The sequence below is a fragment of the Gekko japonicus genome, unplaced genomic scaffold (genome assembly GCF_001447785.1).
Source record: "Gekko japonicus isolate JY-2015 unplaced genomic scaffold, Gekko_japonicus_V1.1 scaffold127, whole genome shotgun sequence".
Taxonomy (NCBI): domain Eukaryota; kingdom Metazoa; phylum Chordata; class Lepidosauria; order Squamata; family Gekkonidae; genus Gekko; species Gekko japonicus.
This window is the reverse complement of record NW_015170891.1, coordinates 1,796,165-1,815,921: the sequence shown is the minus strand read 5'-3', so window position 1 is coordinate 1,815,921 and position 19,757 is coordinate 1,796,165. Positions and strand designations below refer to the sequence as shown.

The 19,757-nt window shown below is 45.0% G+C and overlaps 1 protein-coding gene across 2 annotated transcripts in view; it reads left to right on the top strand.

Annotated features, from left to right (window-relative positions):
- Positions 1-19,757, top strand: part of DAB2IP (DAB2 interacting protein) — a 94,300-nt gene that overhangs the window by 27,151 nt on the left and 47,392 nt on the right. For both annotated transcript variants that reach the window (XM_015418431.1, XM_015418430.1), the window contains exon 2: positions 14,851-15,004. In XM_015418431.1, the coding sequence (XP_015273917.1) occupies positions 14,861-15,004 (144 nt within the window). In that variant the 5' untranslated portion in view covers positions 14,851-14,860. The remainder of the gene's footprint in view (positions 1-14,850; positions 15,005-19,757) is intronic.

The following is a 19,757-nucleotide window of genomic DNA, read 5'->3' as shown; positions in this document are numbered from 1 at the left end:
CAAGGCCTTCCCCTGATGTTGCCTCCTTGCACTGGTATTCAGTGCTTTAGTGCTTCTGAATGTGGAGGTTCCCTTTAGTCACCATGGCTAGTAGCCGTTGATGGGCCTCTCCTCCATGAATCTGTTTCCCATTTAAAGTCTGGTGAACTCCCTTTCAAAGCCATCTATGGTAGTGGCCTTCACTACATACACTGGGCAGTCGTGGTCTCCACAGGATCTCCTCAGGCCTTCAGCAGCTGGCTTGGACACTTAGAGGGATCACAGAGGCTGTGTGCTGTTTTCACTGTCCCCTGTGGCAGCCACCATTCATCATCCAGCTGATCTCTCCAGGCTAAGGGTGGCCTAAATTTTAAAATGCCCAGGTACGAGCCAAGCTGAGTGACCCCTGCAGTGTTAGCCAGCACTGCAGGGGGCACTCAGCTGAGGCCCAGCCAACAGTGCCGAGGGTGGGCATCGGCTCACCCGAAGCCTCCAACCGCAAGATGGAAGGAGACAGCTGTCAAGCTGAGATTAATCGCTGCTGCTACTGAAGATTCTGAGCCAAGCAGTCCCTGCATTGCTGGCAGAGCTGCTGGGGCCTGACTCTGCTTGCTCCTGAATGCTACAGGACTATGACCCACCGAAAACTTTCCCAGTGAGTTAAATGGCTAGTCTGCTCTTGGATCTCTGCAAGCAGTGACATGTGAGAGGAAGGGAAGGGGCCCATGAGCAGGAAGGCCTTGAGCTGTGGTTTGGCTTTTCCTACATTGCCTCTTGGGAATGTGGAGGTTTCCTAATGGAGGACAGAAGGTGGGCAGGCAAATGTACATCCCCTCTTGTGTGAAGACAGGTGCCACGCTCACTCACCCACACCACTGGCTTCTGCAAAGGGAGCCTCTCCCAACTTTCTCTGTGTCCTTGCAAACAGCAGTGTTGGCATTAGCCTGAAGTCCGTTTAGCTGCCTCAACAGGCGGGCCTTCTAGTCTTACTCTGAAACCACCTTCAGTCCCTTCATTTGATTTCCACCCAAAGTTTACCCAAGAAACCAAGAGTAGGTGTTCAAAATGCTTGTTATTCCTCACAATTGTAAGCTTAAATATATAAGCAACAAACAAAGCCTGTAATTGTTCCTGGCCCAATGTTTCTCTACTTCCTACTAGTCCGAATCTGAATTGTGCACAAGCTGTGTTTATGCTTTGTCTTATCCCCTCCCTATGGAGCAGTGGCCTAAGAAAACCCAAGAATATCTGGGGGTTCTCACCTAAAAGCCACTCAGGGTGGCTGTATGGGTTTGATTTGGGAAGGTGTCTTCTCCGGTTTGTCAAAGTTTGGTGGTTCATAAAGCTGTAGTCTGTGGGCTCTTGCCGGTAGTCTCTGAGGAGATGGAGGGATATGGGCTCTTGCTGATCATCTCTGAGGAGATGGAGGGAAACACACTCTGGTTGTTCCACAAAAATTTATATCCTTTGCCATTGAAGCAACGTACTTTTTCACTTTACATGCTGACAAGTTAAAGGCCTACCCATGCCTTTAACTTTCTTCAGTTTCAACAGTATTTTATCTGCAGTCTAATCAGTTCTTTCCCCCCATTCTGTTCCCACTTCATAGAAGCTTGAATAATTTTTGTTGGCATCCTAACTGCATTCCATCCTGTCAGGCTGAACATCAACTGAAGCTTTAGCCCTGCGTGGGAAATAAGCAGGAGATAAAAATAGCTATTAATGCCACTTTTATACTGTTAAACTCAGAAACAAATGTCCTTGTTCCTGAAAAGGCAGAGGCAGTAAACGTGTGTGTCACGTGCTGTGGCGAGCTGCCACGTTTGTGCCCATTTATAAAGATTGTCTTTCTGGATCAGATCAGTGGTCCATCTAGGCCAGCTTCCTGTTTCTAACAGTGGCCAACCAAATGCCTCTGGGAAGGCCTCAAGTAAGGCTTGAAGGCAACATCCTCCCCCATTGTTTCCACTACCAAGAAATGGTGCTCAGAGTTACGCTGCCTCTGAATTTAGAGGTTCCATTTAGCTATCATGCCCAATAGCTGTTGATAATCCCATTGTCTTATTATTTACTTTAATCCTTTTTGAAACCATCCATGCAAGTGCCTATCACTACATCTTGTGGCCATGTGGCCCTTAAGTGTGGTATAGTGTTTAGAGTGCTGGGCTAGGTCTGGGGAGAACGGGTTCAGATCTCCAGTCTGCCATGAAACTCACTGGGTGACCTTGGGCCAGTCTTTCTGTCTCTCAACCCTGATCTCCCACATCAGATTGTTGTGAGGATAAAAATGGAGGAGAGAACCATATACAGTATCTCTACAAGGCTTATAAAAGTAGGACAAGGTTAAAATATGAAGGCAAAAAAATAAGATGATTGTGCAAAGTAGTACTTTATTTTGTCTGACTTTATGTAATGCCATCAATTTCACTGGGCAGCCCTGAGATAGAGAGATAATGTCCCTCTGTCCACACTGTTTATAATTTAATGAACCTCTACACTGTTTCCCAAACTACCACCCCTTGGTTATTTCAATTAATCCTGCGTCTTTAATGGAAAAGATGTGCATTGACTTGGATACATGTTTTGATCTCATCCTCTTCTATCCATCCACATGTGAGCGCATAATGGCATGAGAGCAGTGACATGCACAAAATGCTACACAATCTATTCCTTCAGACATTTTGTGGGTCTCTTATTTCTTCCAAGGCTGTGTTTGCATCTCTGTGTTGGACTCTTCCAGAGATAAATACACATACTTGACAAACTGGTTGGCCCACCAGAAATTCCTTGCCCCGAAGGTATGAAAAGCCACGCTCCCTCCAAAAGGGGTTAAGTAAGTTCCAAATTCTCCAACTCCCTGTATCTCAGCTGCACAGGGAAGGAGAGGGAGACAGAAAGCGAAGGACTCTGAGGAAATGTCTACTTCAGACTGCTTTTTCCCTTACCTTTAGCTTTTTCCCTTACCTGAGCACAACTTTTCCCCCCTCCTCATACAATATTGGAAGATGGGTCAAAGCTGTGCCTGGATCTACATACACAGCCAAGCCAGGTGATAGAATCCTTTCAGACTATGAAGATAGATGGTTGGTGCATTTTGGGATCCTGTCCTACATGAAAAGGAGCTGCGGTGGCTCAAGTGGTTAAGATGCTGAACTGCAGGCTGTGGAAGGTCAGTAGTTCAGCAGTTCAAGACCCGGGTGCCGCAAGACGGAGTGAGCTCCCGTCTCTAGTTCCAGCTCCTGCCAACCTAGCAGTTTGAAAGCAAGAAATTGCAAGTAGATAAATAGGGACCACTTTGGTGGGAAGGTAACAGTGTTCCGTGCGCCTTGGTGTTTAGTCATGCTGGCCACATGACCACGGAAACGTCTTCGGACAGCGCTGGCTCTTCGGCTTTGAAACGGAGATGAGCACCGCAACCCTAGACTCGGATTCGACTGGCTTTCAAGCAAGGGAACCTTTACCTTTACCTTACCTACATGAAAAATAAACTCCCTTAAAAAAAAAGAAGAAGAACCCACTATTTGTCATACATTCCCTAAGAAAGATTGATTCAGGTGGTCGGTCATGTTGGTCTGAAGCAGTAGAACAAATTTAGAGCTCAGTGGCACCTTTAAGACCACCAAAGTTTTACTCAAGGTATGAGCTTTTGTGTGCATGTGTATTTGAAAAAGTGTGCATGCACACGAAAGCTCATACTTTGAATGAAACTTTGTTGGTCTTAAAGGTTCCACTGGACTCTAAATTTGTCCTATGAAAGATTGTTCTTTTGATGTACAGGTGGGCATGCAGAGTTTTATTTTTATGTATTTATTTACATTTTTTTTTACACATCACTCTTCTCCCCAAAGGAGACCTACAGTGATTGATGGCATTCTCTAGTTTATCCTAGGGGCCGCAGTGGCTCAGAGGTTAAGACGCGGAGCTGCAGACCAGAAGGTTGGTAACTTGGCAGTTCGAGACCCTAGTGCTGCGTGACGGAGTGAGCTCCCGTCTCTGGCCCCAGCTCCTGCCAACCTAGCAGCCTGAAGGCAAGAAATTGCAAGTAGATAAATAGGTACCACTTTGGTGGGAAGGTAGCAGCATTCTGTGCGCCTCGGCATTTAATCATGCCGGCCACATGACCATGGAAACAGTCTTCAGATAGCGCTGGCACTTCAGCTTGGAAATGGAGATGAGCACCACCCCCTAGAGTCCGATTCGAATGGCTTTCGAGCAAGGGAAACCTTTACCTTTAGTGTATCCTAACCACCACCCTGTGAAGCAGGATAGGCTTCCAGAGAGGGATTGGCCCAAGGTCACCCAGCAAGCTTTCATAGCGAAGTGGAGATTCAAACCAGGGTCTCCCCAAATGATAGTCCAACACTGTAACTAATACACTACACTGGCAATAAGCTAAAGCTAGCGATAGCAGGAGGGAAATATTAGTAAGTGCTAGGCCTTCTGGTATTTTTATTGACCCTTCTTGAAAGCATACTCATTCAATATATGCTTATTCTGTGAGATCATTACACTTATAAATGGATAAGGAAATAAGTTACATCAGTATGTCTAAGCTGACTAATTGTGTAAGGGTCAACAAAGAGAGATGACATCATAATAGATTCACTCCAAGTTGGTCATGCTTCATTGCTTAGTGGGAAAGCAGGCCCCATTCATCTTCTGTTGTGACTCCTTCGTTGACTTTGCTGTGACAAAGTTATATCACATCACAATTATTTATATATTGGATGCTCATTGCATGGTGTATGTTCAATTTTTTAAAATTTATAAATTCTCAGTTATTTTCAAAATATTCCTTGCATGTAGAAAATGAGCTTTTCTGGGAGAACTAGAACTCTGTTCCCTGATTGTCTGGGGTTTGGGGGGGGGGTTAGTGCAGGGAGGTTTTTTTGTTTTACCTTTTGCATAAGAGGGTCTCTATTGAAGTATTTATAGACTGCTTTTCTTCAGACAACAAGCCAACATTGAACCCCTTCCCGAGCATTCTGAAGTGGGAAAGTCCATTCTAGAACTCAGGAGTATGTTATCTGTCCTACAGGAAGTATAAGCTCACCTTCTCATTCCTTCTCTATAGTCTGAAGTATATTTTAGAGCCCCTGCTCTGTAAGTGCTGTGATGGTGAACTCATGATATAACCCCTTCTGGGCCTTAACCTTAAAGCCATGAATTGTGTGTGGGAGTCTGATTTGTTCTGTAATGCATGGTGCAGTAAGAGCCCATCTATAAGATTTGCTAGATTTTTTATTCGCAGTCTTCCTGGCTGTTTGCAGATTAATTTAATTTAAGGCACTGCCGGGATTTCAGACGTCTGAAGAGGGTTGCATTTTGTGTACAGTTTTATTTAAAAGTTTTGAGCTCCCATCTAGAAGTTATGTAGCCTGTGCTGATGCCAGGTGCCCTTGAGCCCAAGTGTCAGATAGTGTGGTGTAGTGGTTAGAGTGCTGGACTAGGGCTGAACAGGCCTGGATTCAAATCCCTGTTTAGCACTGAAGTTCACAGGATGGCCCTGACACCCTTTGTCAGCATCAGCACCTCATACGGTTGTTGTGACAATAAAATGAAGGACAAGGAAACCTTGTATACCACTTGAGCTTGGAGGAAGGGTGGGATAAAAACATCACACATAGATAGGCAGGTGTTAGGCCATAGTACAGGGTACTCTCTGTGCAGAATTTGCAATTCTACCAACCAAAGAGCCATGTAGCTACTGTATGCGCACCCCAAACAATATAATCTCTCCCTTATAATAAAAGAGTTTTGGGTGCCAAAGTTCTAAAATGCACTCCTTTAGTGTTAGGCCGAAAAAACTGCCACTCGGAAGACACTGGCTGGGTTCATTGGCTACTCTCTGTGCAGAATTTGCAATTCTACCAACCAAAGAGCCATGTAGCTACTGTATGCGCACCCCAAACAATATAATCCTATATAAAAGCCCAGTGTATTGGCACTTTCCGGCTCTCCCATTGGCTGTGCTGTGCACTCCATCAGCCATTGGCCCATCAACCGCCACTCAAGAGTAGTAGAAGAAGAAGAGATTGGATACAGCAGCCTATCAAGATGGTGCCTAATCTGCAGGGTTACAGGTTTGACCCTCTCCCCAGCACCAAATGGCTGGCAGACATCCGTGTCTGTCTTCTAGCGACCTGTCTCCCTGCTGAAACCGTTTACCATTGTGTCATGTCACAGGCACACCTTGAACAAGTGCCCGAAACCAAAGTGCTTCATGTCATCCCAAGGAGGTCACCGCTAAGCAATGGCTTGAGGTATGGGCAGGATGCATCCTGCTGCTGGTGGGTGCTCTTTGGTCTCCTAGGTTACCTTAATAAGTAGCAAAAGAGTCATCCATCAAGAGTGAACTTTCTCTGGAAGTTGGAAAGAAGGATGGATGTGTCAAGAAGGAGTCGGGTGATTGATTTACTGGGAAAGTGTGTTGCCTTCAAGGAGTGGATGTTTTTGATCTACAAAAGGGCCTTTTTCCTTTCAGTAATTATACAAGATTGTGTCTGGGGAAGAGCACCTGCCTAGTATGGTATAAGGTCCCTGGTTCACTCCCCATAAAAATGGATCTCAGGTTCAGATTGCTGAGGGAGAGCCACTGCCAATCAGTGTAAATAATGCTAAGCTCGGTGTTCTGAAGCTTAGCATAAAGTAGCTTCTTACACTTAGGCAGAGCCTATAGCTCAGTGGTACAGCCTCTTAGGCAGAACATCCTTAGTTTAAATCCTGAAAGATGGCAGGTGGGAAAGACCATTCTCAGCACCAGATCCTGCCAAGCCTGTGCCTTATAGCCTGCCAGCCCGTTGGATCATGTTACCCTGTCTGTTGGTCTCAGGTCAGAGTTTGCTGGGAAAGACCTTTCCCTGCCTGGAAACCACAAACAGCCAGAGTAGGCATATTAAGATGGCCCAATGGCCTAACTTGTACTAGGAGACCCACGAACTCCATTCGTGAACACAGACCAGTTGTTCCCCTAACCTACCTGCCAAGGCAATTGTGAGAATAAAATGGGTTGACCACCAGTCCCCATGCGTATAACCCTGAGCTCCATAGAGAAAGGATGGAGTACAATTGTTAATAATAATCTCCATATTGTGTATGTGGGTGGGGGCGAAGCAGAGAGAACAGCGGCTTTCTTGGGGGTCTGTGCAGTGCGTTGAGGGCAGAAGCTAGATTCATGCCAAGGACTTCCCGGTTAGCTGCTCCTTTAAGAGGAGGATGAACTGGAGCAGCAGCAGCACTTTGTACATGCCAGAGGACTGGTCTTTAACACATGGTTCACTTTGAACAGCTTGAACAGCTTTGAACATTATAACTATTTAGTGTTGTTCTTTCCAAATATTGGATTCTGGTCTTCACATCAGCTTCACATGGATCAGATTCCTCTGGTGATGCCATCCTCTTTTTGATTGGAGAAGACTGCGGTCTCTCAATGTGTCCAAGGGCCTTGCTTGCATATATGTTTGCCAGGAGACGGACAGACAATATAGTTTCTGTTTCCTGGGGTGACAAGGTGAGGTTTTAGCCCGGAGTTCTGCAAAGCAAAGGCCATGAGCCACGGTTATAGGACTGGAATCATTCATCCAATTGGCTGCGGCACGCCATCGGGCTTCGTAATCCCCTCTGCTCAGCACCTGCACTTTCCAGCTACAGTGGCACAAAGGTGCTTTAAGGACACTGTCTGGCTATGAAATGGGCGGCTGCCAGGGAGATTGACACGAAGGCAATCCTTTCTGGAGATTGACAGTCATTATATTAGGTTAGCTGAAATCTGAAAAGTGCAGGTGTGGAGAGTGGATTTGTTTTCTGCTGTTATGGCTGATACCCATTGATAGCCTCCCCTGTTTTTTAAAGCCATCTCAGCTAGTGGCATGACTAGCTTGCGGTGGTGAATTCCCCAAGTTGAGCTACAATTCTAAGCACACTTGCTTGGAAATAAGCCCCACTGAATAAATGGGACTTACCTCTAAATAAACATTCATAGGCTTATACTGTTAGGCAATGTAATCTCTTTAATCGTCAGTTTCTTTTTAAAAGGCCCTGAAGTCCTGCCCTGTGTTAATTTTAAAGAAACCCATTAGAATCATGCCCCAGTGGTATATTGTACCTTCACACGAGTAAGGTTTATAAAAATGAAACAGAGCTTGTTGGCAGTGTGGAAAAGTCTCAGCAGATTAAACAAATGCACAGTGGACACGCTTCAAGATCATCGTTTTTGGGGGGAAATGTAGTATATGCAATTCTTTTAATTAAACAAGAACGTCTTGCGTATAATCCAACGGAGGACTAGTTTTTCCCCCAGGTATGCTATCAAAAAAAAGAGGGTGCTGTCATGCATGTGCAGACAGGTTACAGTTATCTGCAGTAAAAAAATTAGAGTATATAACTTTTTTAAAGGGGGGGAATAGATTCAGATCCTTTTACTATGATACTTGTATTCTTTAAAATATATACCCTTCTCTACATTGTGATTCATAACTTTGATCAAGCTATAAATGTTGTAATCAAATTTGAAAAAGAAAAAAATGGTTATGCATTATGGGAAGGGTTTTTCGTCTTGCCCTGCCTTCATCTGCCACCAGTCAAATTAATTATAGTATTCTCTCCCTTTGCACTTCATAAATGTCTGTCATATTTCCCTTATTTGTCTTTTCTCTGAACTAAAATGCCCCCCAACTCCTTAGCCTTTTTGTCATAGGGAACATACTTCAATGTCTTAAATCATTTTGATTGTACAATAACTAGAGATGGGAGCTCATGCCATCATGCGGCACCTGGGTCTTGAACTGCTGAACTACTGACCTTCCACAGCCTGCAGTTCAGCGTCTTAACCACTTGAGCCACCGCAGAATTGTATACTGTATTCCAAATGCAGTCACATTATAGATCTATACAAGGGCCTGGCAATACTGGCCATTTCATTTTCAGCTCCTTTCCTAATAATCCCCAGTTTGGAATTTGCCTTTTTTCCACTGCTACTGCACATTTTTATTGAGCTGTCCACTGCATCCTGGTTAGTCACAACTAGTTCAGACTCCCATCAACGTCTATGTCAAGCTGGGGAAGGGTGGGTTGCTTTGGTATAATTCACTTTACACTTAGGCCTGGCAATACTGGCCATTTCATTTTCAGCTCCTTTCCTAATAATCCCCAGTTTGGAATTTGCCTTTTTTTTCACTGCTACTGCACATTTTTATTGAGCTGTCCACTGCATCCTTGTCAGTCCCATCAACATCTATGTCAAGCTGGGTGGGTTGCTTTGGTATAATTCACTTTACACTTAGTTTTGATCCACAGTTAGCCTGCTGTTTGGAGAGACCCCTTTGGAGGGTTGTGTGGTCTCCTTGGGATTTCGCCATCCTGAGCATCATCCACAAGCGTGGCTGCCTCACGAATCACCACAGTCTTCTGATTGTCACTAAAGCACCTCCCAGTGGAAGCAGCAGCTTTGCTGCCTCTGGATTAATGTGCTGTGTTCTGTGGCATGCGCTCCAAGCGAGTGGCGGCGTGTCAGGCCTCCACAGCGGGTGTTCACTTGCAAGCATACTGATGTTGACATTTACGGCAGATGTGGCTCCCTTACCCAGCTACAGGGCAGCCAATCAGCAGGCTCAGGAGCCAAGCTCAGTGCTCACAATGCGTGTGCCTTTCCTGGCTTGGCAGTGCGAGAGGGAAGCAAGCGGAGCAGAAGGCTGGGATGGGCAGGACAAGGAGGGGGAAACCAGGTAGTAGCAGAGGAAGAGGGTGGAATGCTCTCTGTGTGTGTATTGGGTTTTTTAAAGACAGCCTTTCTGGATTGAGAGACCCATCTAGTGTGAGTTCTTCTGCAACAGCAAATGTTCCATGGCAGGGCACAGTTCAGAGGCATTGTGGGGCTGGACTTCCCTTTTGGGTAAGGCCTGGGAAGGGGAAAGGGAGAGAGACTCTCTTTATTAGAGAGTAAAGGAGGAGGGAGGGGACAGGGAGAGAAGTCCAGACAAGCTTAAACCCTGCCTTGGCCCTCCTCCCCAAATCATTATATATGCTCTGGTTCGTCCTTACCTCTCCTTTTCAGTTTTGCGTTTTCCATCTCTCTGAACATAGACTAGACTCCTTGGGGCAGAGACGTCTTCCCTCCCTCCCTCCCTCCCTTCCTCCCTCCCTCCCTCCAAGTGCTTCACAGACAGTCTGCAGAAATAACGTTTAAGTGACTTGGCATACCAGTGAAGTGAGTGGCTTTTTCTCCCAGGTTCTACGGACCAGAGCAAGGCAAGTCTTTGCTGTCCCTGGGGGGAGCAGGGGTTATAGCTTCCCTCCCCCCATACTCTAGGTTCCTGAAGACGGTGATTAGGCTTCCCCAAAACGGAGTGGTGAGACTGAGTAATGACCATGGAGTGATTTTTATGTGTGTGATTTTTGTGGATTTGTGTGTGTGTGGTGTGTGTGTGTGTGTGTGTGTGTGTGTGTGAGAGAGAGAGAGAGAGAGAGAGAGAGAGAGAGAGATTTTCTTGAAACAAGGACCCAATAAGGTAAACAAAATGCATACACAAATCTCGGAGGAGTCTACTTGTGGTGCCTGTCTATGGAGAGAGAATTTTCTCCCTGGAATTCTAGAACTTGTGGTCACTCAATGCAAGAAGGCCGGCAGGAGGAAAGTCATTCTTAACACTGCACAACTACTAGGGTTCACTGCCACCAGATATGGTGATGGACCCTGGCTTGGATGGCTTTTAAAATGGATTAAGCAAATTTGTTGGAGGCCTGTCAGACTGTTAGCCCTCATCCTGATGGATGCTGGGAACAAGCAAGGGAGAGAGGGATTTGATGGCATTTTTGGCCTGACGCGGTAAATGTCATTCTTAACCAATTCTGAGCAAAGGTTGAAAGTAGCTGCTATCACGATAGCATCCACATGAGTGGGAGTCCAGCAGTGCCCTTGCCAAACATTGGTTGCTGACTGCCTGTAGCACCATCTAGGTGCCTCAGTGTTCCAACTTGAGGCCAGTCTAGCACATCGGAGTGCAATTGATCAGTGACTTTTCACTGGGATGGTTCTTCTCATGTTGGCCACGTCACCCCCATGCCCTAGTGATATGTCCCCACTGGCAATGTGAAACTTCCAAAAAAAATTGTGCCATGAGAGGGGGGAAAGTTGGGCGCTTTTCTGTCTTTTTTCGGTGGGAGGCGACAGACATTTTAGGGGGGAATTTAAATATACGCAATATGTACTTGTTCTCACCTGGATAACCCAGGCTAGTCCAATCCTGTCAGATCTCGGAAGCTAAGTGGGGTTGGCCTTGCTTAGTATTTGAGTAGGAGATGACCGAAGAATACCAGGTTTGCTATGCAGAGGCAGGCCATGGCAAACCACCTTTGAACATCTCTTGCCTTGAAAACCTTACAGGGCTGCCATAAGTACTTTTTGCTCAAACCTAACCCTTTTTGCAGCTTTAAGAATGTAAAATGTATCATTTATAACCGAGTTTGCATATTTAGTTGTATTAGTTGTGATAGCAATGGGATTTAAAAGTATAAATGCCTTAATTTTCTGTGAGCAAAGGTGCATTCTTCTATACCATATGCTATCTTGGCACATTCCACTCATTCAAGAGGAGAGACATAAGAACATAAGAGATGCCAATGTTGGATCAGGCCAAAGGCCCATCCAGTCCAACACTCTGTGTCACACAGTGGCCAGAAATACCAGTGCCATCAGGAGGTCCACCAGTGGGGCCAGGACATTAGAAGCCCTCCCACTGTTGACCCCCCCCAAGCACCAAGATGACAGAGCATCACTTGCCCCAGAGTCCCTATCTATACCTTGTGGCTAATAGCCACTGATGGACCTCTGCTCCATATGCTTATCTAATTCCCTTTTGAAGCTGTCCATGCTTGTAGCCGCCACCACTTCCTGTGGCAGTGAATTCCATGTGTTAATCACTCTTTGGGTGAAGAAGTACTTCCTTTTATCCGTTCTAACCCGACCGCTCAGCAATTTCATGGAGTGCCCACGGGTTCTTGTATTGTGAGAAAGGGAGAAAAGTACCTCTTTCTTTACCTGCTCTTTCCCATGCATAATCTTATAAACCTCAATCATGTCACCCCTCAGTCGTCGTTTCTCCAAGCTAAAGAGCCCTAAGCGCCTTAACCTTTCCTCATAGGGAAAGTGTTCCAACCCTTTTATCATTTGAGTTGCCCTTTTCTGCACTTTTTCCAAAGCTATAATATCCTTTTTAAGGTGTGGTGACCAGAATTGCACACAGTATTCCAAATGAGGTCTCACCATTGATTTATATAGGGGCATTATTATATTGGCTGATCTGTTTTCAATACCCTTCCTAATAATCCCCAGCATAGCATTTGCCTTCTTTATTGCAGTCACACACTGTCTCGACATTTTCAGTGAGTTATCTACTACAACTCCAAGATCTCTCTCTTGCTCAGTCTCTGCCAGTTCAGACCCCATCAACGTGTATTTATATTTAGGATTTTTGGCTCCAATGTGCATCACCTTGCACTTGGCCACATTGAACCCCATTTGCCATGTTGACGCCCACTCACCCATCTTTGACAGATCCCTTTGGAGTGCCTCACAATCCTCACTGGTTTTCAGCACCCTGAACAACTTCGTAGACATATATTTGATAGTTTTTTCCGTGCTTCCCCAAACTATCCCAAAATTGGGAGGGAAAAGTCTTCGGGGGGTCCCTTTCTTTCTCCCCAGTCTTTATGTCTCTAGCCTCCGCTGGCAGCATACAGGCCCTCTTTCAACCCCTGTACACTAAATCGAAGGCCCTAATTTTGTACATCACCATCCCTAGCACCCAGTTTGTGTTTAAAAGATTACCTGCTTGGAGTCTGAGCAAGGAGTAAGGGTGGGAGAGGATGGTTGTGTGTGAACCAGCCCTGGCTGTGCTTCGTATTTGCATTAGAGAATTTGCTTGCAACCGATTGCTGTCTTGGGTATTTGTTGTTTTAAGTAGGTTGGGGACCACAACAATTCCTATTCTTTCTCCATGTCATTGTCTCCCAGCCTAATCCTTATTCCCATCTTTGTCCTGAGCAGTCAGGCGGGCCAGGCATTCTGGAGGCAGTTTCCTTTCCTCACAGAGAGAAGGAAAAGGATCTTAGAGCGCTCTTCTGCCCCCCTGCCCCCCCTTGCCTTGAGATGCAAGCTGCAGTTCATTTATATTGGCAGATCTGAACCCTGTGGATTCAACATGGAGTCTTGTTTTTAGTAAGTGCATGGAGCTAGAGAGTTTTAATAATACTGTCAGATGAGAGGGACTCTGAACATGTGCTGACTGCAGTGCAAACTCACCATTGTACTTGAAAATATGAATAAGAGACTGGGGTTTAAAAGGTATTTAAAGAGGGTTTATAAAATGATGGCTGGTGTGGAAGAATCTTTTCTTCACATATTAGTAGGGCTCAGGTGACGATTTTAAGGTTCTGTTTTTGCTTGATAATCAAGATATGGAAATAACCGAAATAGTAGCTAGGTTTCTTCTTAGTGCTATGGCTATACGTTCTGATAAGTAACCATTAGGTTTTTCTGCTTTCATGCTGTTTTTCTGCGCCGTAGCTCCAATTTTACCCTATATGGATTTGTATTTTCCGATCTATATTTAATCTGATCTCCTATTGTATGTATATATGTATGCCAATAAAGGCTTGTCAAAGTAAAGCAGGGCTCATGATCACCAGTCAAAATGGGCAGGCAGCAAGAGTATGGTGGAGAAAAGGAAATGTGATTAACTTATGGAATTCACTGCCACAAGATGCAAAGGCAGGTTTTCAAAAAAGGCTAAGACGCTTTCATGAAGGACAAGTCAACAGACGGTGGTTAGCCAGAATAACTACACAGAATCATATATTTGGAAGGGACCTCCAGGGTCATCTAGTCCAACACCTTGCACAGTATAGGAAATTCACAAATACCTCCCCCTCCACACCCGCAGTGTTCCACACTCAGAAGATAACAAAAAAACCCTCCAGGATTGCTTCCTGAAGCATGAAGCCTCTATGTTCAGAGAAAGAGCATATCTCTCTGATATCAGCTGGTGGGTGCATGCAATGATAGAAGATAATTGCTTTCTTCCTTGGCTGTGCAGCTGGTTGGTCGTTGCTGAAAATGGAATGCTGTTCTAAATAGATTTAGATAATCTGGTAGATTAGTTCTTGCACTTTTTAAAAAAGGCTGCCCTGAAGATTTGGGATTAAAAAAGCTGATACTGATTCTGCCATTCATACCCATCCATTAACAGTCGTTTGTCGATAGATGTATGAAGCTACCTCAGCCCAAGTCAGACTATTGGTTCATCCGGTTTAGTATTGTCTCCCCTGATCAGAAACAGCTTCCCAGGATTTCAGGCAGAGAAAGGTCTTTCCCAACATCTGATATTTTCACGGCAGACTTTGAGACTTGAACCGGGGGACTTCTGCCTGCAAAGGAGGAGGTAGTCAAGTTCTGAGCCACAGTCCTGGAGGGGATGTGCATCAGCCGTCATCACCCCTTTAACACCAGTCCTGGTATCTCCTCAGTGCCTGACATAACTTCCCAACAGAAATGAGCCTGCATTGTCCGTGACCTACTGATCCAACCCAGTCTCGTCTGGCTACCAGAGGCTAGAAAATCTTTTCAGTTTGCCCTTTCTCGGGACCTACAAAAATCTTTAATATCTTGGGCTGGTTGTAAATGTGAATAAGCACATCGTGGGCTCCAAATGTGCCTGGCGATAAGATAATTCTTCTGTGTTTACATTCAATCGATGCATCGGTCTGTTGTGAACAGAGGCTCACGACACCGAATTGATCACAGAGGTGCCATTTCTGATCTGTCGAGAGGGCAGATTGTGTCTGACGGTCTGTGTCATCGTCTTCTTCCTCCTCTAGATCCCATCTAATGCCGAGGCTGAAGGAATCACGCTCCCACGAGTCACTTCTCAGTCCCAGTAGCGCGGTGGAGGCCCTCGATCTCAGCATGGAGGAGGAGGTGGTCATTAAGCCGGTGCACAGCAGCATCTTGGGACAAGACTATTGCTTTGAGGTAAGGTGCCTGCGACAGTTGCTGGGGGTTCTCTGGGTGGGTTACTTGGGCTTGAGGGGGTATCCGCACACAGACATTCATGTGGGAACTCAGTCTCATCTCTTAGTCACAGTTTATTTACTTTGAGGGCTTGTATTTTGCCTTTCTGTTCCCCCGAAAAGATCCCTCATCAGAGTTTACAAAAAACACACCCCTCTATTGTGTGGCATTTATCCTTCCATGTTGCCCAACAGAGCTTTAGCTTAAGGACCCTTCCTCAGAAGGAAACGGAGCTCCTCCTTAGGCTGGAAGAGGACTTGGCAGAGTGAAGTGGTAGGGTACATACACAATGTAATAATATTTTTCAAGACACTGGTCCAGTAAAACAGATGATGGATGAGACAAGCAATTAACGCCAATTTTCAACACAGTCAATTTAGCACTGTATTAAAACATCCATTTAAAATAGCCCGCAACAAAGAGCAATACATGCAGTAGTAGGCAAAGATCTAAAGCAGCCAAGCAACTAAAAATCCATTTTCAAAGGCTCCCTGGAACAAGCAAGGCCAGAAGTCCAAGAACAGTGGTGCCAGTCCTACCTCCTGTGGCAGGGAGTTCCTCAGCCTGGAGGCAGTGGCAGAACGATTCAGCAGGGAAGTTGGTGGGCAGGTGACGGAGGTGCTGGAGCAGAGAAGCAGGTTTTCTTGTATTCTCTGAAATTGGGTATTGGTCCCTGGATTTCCTAGTCGACCCCAGGTCTCAGTAGCATTAAGCAAGGGGGAAATCAGTTCCCAGTAACCCCACTTCTCAGTTAACCCTTTCCACTTAGCACCACTTTTCCAAAAGTCAATGAACATAACTGTCTCCAAAAATATACAGCGTGCCTCTTGCTCACCAACTTCAGCATGTCCTTTTTGTCATTTAGAATGAAGCATTTGGAAGTGTTAATATAGGCAATAAAAAACAAACCAACAACCCCTCCCCCACTCTTGATAACAAATTCTGAGTGTTTGGATTGCTTCTGCTGTTTAAATGAGTAGCAGACGAAATTTTAAATAAGGGGAAGGGGTGGGGGAGAAGATTTTTCAGAGGCACACAGGCCAAAATAAAGATTTATTTTTAAGGAAAAGCTGATTGGCATGAAGAATGCAAGTTACATCTTCCCAGCAATAGCACAGAGGGTCAGGAGGAGAAGACTTTTGTAAATCACACTGCCTAAATTACATTCCACTAAAAAAAAATGGAGCTAGACAAAAGAGAGATTTGACACCTGTAATATTGGAGCTGTTTACCAATTTTGTTCGTCACTCAAAGCAGAATGAAGGAGATGAATAGCGCTTGGAGAAAGTTGACAGAGACAGGGAGATACACAAATTGCACACTTGTCAAAGGGAGGGAGCCAGCTTTTTGCTTTCAAGTGTGTTAGATGAAGAAGAAAGTCACTTCAATTCTGAAAAGGGCCATGAAGGAAGCTAAGCACTGAGACATGATTCAGTGGCCACCAATCAGCCTGTGCTCATAGAAGGTGGCTCTGTGTGCATATTTGATCACGATTCAGGACTGCAGGGTGTACCTTTTGCAAATACTTTGCTGTTTCTGTGTTCACATTATATAGATGTGACTTTTAGTATCTGCAGCAAAATACACCCTAAAAATTCTACCTTTGCTTTAAAAAAGCAAGTTTTTAGTTTTTATAGTGTAGCAATAACTTATAAGGGAGAAGCATGAGCCAGTGCCCTGTGAAATCTCAGAAACGGGTGGGAGGCTTTGTAGCATTTTGTAGTGATTGAGAAATTGAATTTTTTCTGTGCTGTGTAGCTGCTATAAGCAGACACTGAATAATTTGTGCAAAACACAAAATCCATGCATATTTGCTTAATTTTTTGAGGCATCAAGATTTGAGATTTGGCACAAAGCTGGGGCTGTCCCTGTTGATTTTAGTATTTTAGAATTGAAATAGGTGTGCCACATCTTGCTGATATCAAATCCATGTTGTACCCCAGATGTTGTGGATGAGTTTATGCTTTTATCCCCAGTGCAACTGAGCTAACGCACACCTAGAGATCAGTGGGGACTTATGGATGAACTTTCCTATGGTGCCAGCTGCCAGTCAGTGTAGGGCTTTTTCATATCGCATTCCCAGCTTGCGGCAAACAAACTTTGTTTCAGCAAGGAGTGTGAGTGTGATTGAAATTTGGCCTTGAAGTGTATAGGAGTAGACTTTTAAACATCTGCAAATTATCTCTGGGAACACTTTCACCCCTTTAATTTATCTGAAAGATTTAGATCCTATTTTCTGCCATTCAAATGGTACAGAGAGCAACTTGCAGTGTGAATATTTAACAAAATAAATTATAAAACAGATTTTTTAAAAAAAAAATTAAAAGCATCCAGCAGCACAATTCAAGGCATTTTAAGAACACCCATGTAAACTTTGGAAAGGAACAGAGATAAAAACATTATAAGCAGCAATCAGTCTTAAAAAATCAGCAGTCAGCAATATTTATTATTTACATAGATATATGTGCCCTTTTCATCCCAATAGCAGCCTACAATATCCTTCTCTCCTCCATTTTTTCCTCATCAAAGAAATTAAAAAATCTGTTTTATAATTTATTTTGTTAAATATTCACATGGCAAGTTGCTCTCTGTACTCAGAGCAGCTTACAACCACCTTCCCTTCCTCTCCCCACAGCAGACGCCCTGTGAGGTAGGTGGGGGCTGAGAGAGTTCTGAGAGAGCTGTGACTGACCCAAGGTCACCCAGATGGCTTCATGTGGGGGAGTGGGGAATCAAACCCGGTTCTCCAGATTAGAGTCCACCACTCTTAACCACTACTCTACACCGAATAACAATACATTTGTGAGGTAGAGTAAGATGAGTGGGTGTGACTGGCCCAAGTACCCTCAAGCAAGCTTCCAGAGTAGTATGGAGATTAGAACCTGGGTCTCCCAGATCTTAGTCCAGCACTCTAACCACTACACCACACTGGCTCCCTAACAGAATCTATAAAAAGCATTAGGAGATAAAATGTCGAGTAGCCTCCAGAATAAACAGCCTTTTTTTCCACCTCTTCACATTCACTTGCTTCGAAATGCTTGCCAAGTACTCTGCGTAGGTCTTTAGCACTTCAGTTCTTAATGCAACTTAATGCAACTGTTAATCATTGAGGTTTTGGCATTTGTAGAGTTTTGGACAGAGAGCCTCGATGTCCTTGAAGCAATATCCTGACTTCCCTGACAGTCCCCTAATTCCATCTCAGTGCCTGTCTATGGTCCTATTGTTAGGTGACAGACATGCCGGTTAGGACAGGATGTCAGTCTGTCTTGGCACAAGGGGCAGAAAACCACAAGCGTTGCTGCAGCTGAAAATGTTGAAAAGCCAGCCTGTGAGACTGCAGGAGACTGGGAGGGAAATTGAAGGCAGATGGGGGACGTGACAATCTTCTGCTCAAGAACGAGCACCAGAAAGTGGGGAAATTGAACCAACATTCTGGCAAACAAGCTGAGGCAAAGAAATGTCAAGTTAGCCTGGCCCACAAAAACCATAGAGATAAGGAGGGAAAGACACGACTGGATCACAGTTGAGTGGATGGGTATGTGATGCCTTCTGCGTACCAACGCAGAATGTGGTAGATCTCTTGAACATTCTGAAGACCTTCAGTTTCATTTTGGCTTTAAAAAACCCCAGCTTCAGCTGGTTAACCATGCCCTGGTTACATCTTGATTAGATTCCCACAGTGCCCTTGAGAAGTTTTCAGAAACTTCAGTTGGTACAGAATGCTGCAGCCAGGATGTTGCCTGGAGTGGGTCGTAGGGACCATATCACGCCAGTGGAGTGGGTCATAGGGACCATATCACGCCACCCTTAGCCCATCTGAACTGGCTCCCAATTTGTTTCTGAGCACAGTTTGAGGTGCTGGAGCTGACGTTTAAAGCCCTGCATGGTTTGGGACCAACATACCTTAAGGACCACCTACTCTTTTATGAACCCAACCATGATGTTCATCTTCAGGTGCCCCCCCCCCAGCCTTCAGAGATTAAGCAGGTGGTACCCCAGAAGGGCCTTCCCGGTTACAGCACCAAAGCTCTGAAATTCTCTCCCCAGGGGGCTTTATCTGTTCCCTCCGGAGGCCATCTTCAACCAGTGAGTGAAGACTCTTTTTGTTGTGTTTGGCATTCCCTCGGTGATCCCTCCTTCCCGACCAATGTTTCAATTGCTGCTTTTATGTCTTTGTACGTATTTTAACTCTGTTTTAAATTGTTTTAATTATATGTCTTTTGGGAAGGTTGATTTTAATGGTGCTAAAATGTGCTTTTATTGTGTGTTTTATTGTGTGTTTTAAGTTGTTAGCCACCTTGCTGGCCCTTGTGAGGGCAGAAGGACAGGGTATCAATTGTGTAAATAAATAAACAAACAAGGTGCTAGTCCACAGAGTTGCAGCGGGCATGAAACTGCATAGGCAGTGCTTCTGGTGAAACTCCTTGAGTGTGTACTGAAAGTTCAGTGATGTCTGTAGGCTACAACTTAGTGTCTGGCTGATTATAAGTACAACAGGATTTGTAACAGGTGGCTCAAGTGGTTAAGACGCTGAACTGCAGGCTGTGGAAGGTCAGTAGTTCAGCAGTTCGAGACCCGAGTGCCGCATGACGGAGTGAGCTCCCGTCTCTAGTTCCAGCTCCTGCCAACCTAGCAGTTCGAAAGCAAGAAATTGCAAGTAGATAAATAGGTACCACTTCAGTGGGAAGGTAACAGCGTTCCATGCGCCTTGGTG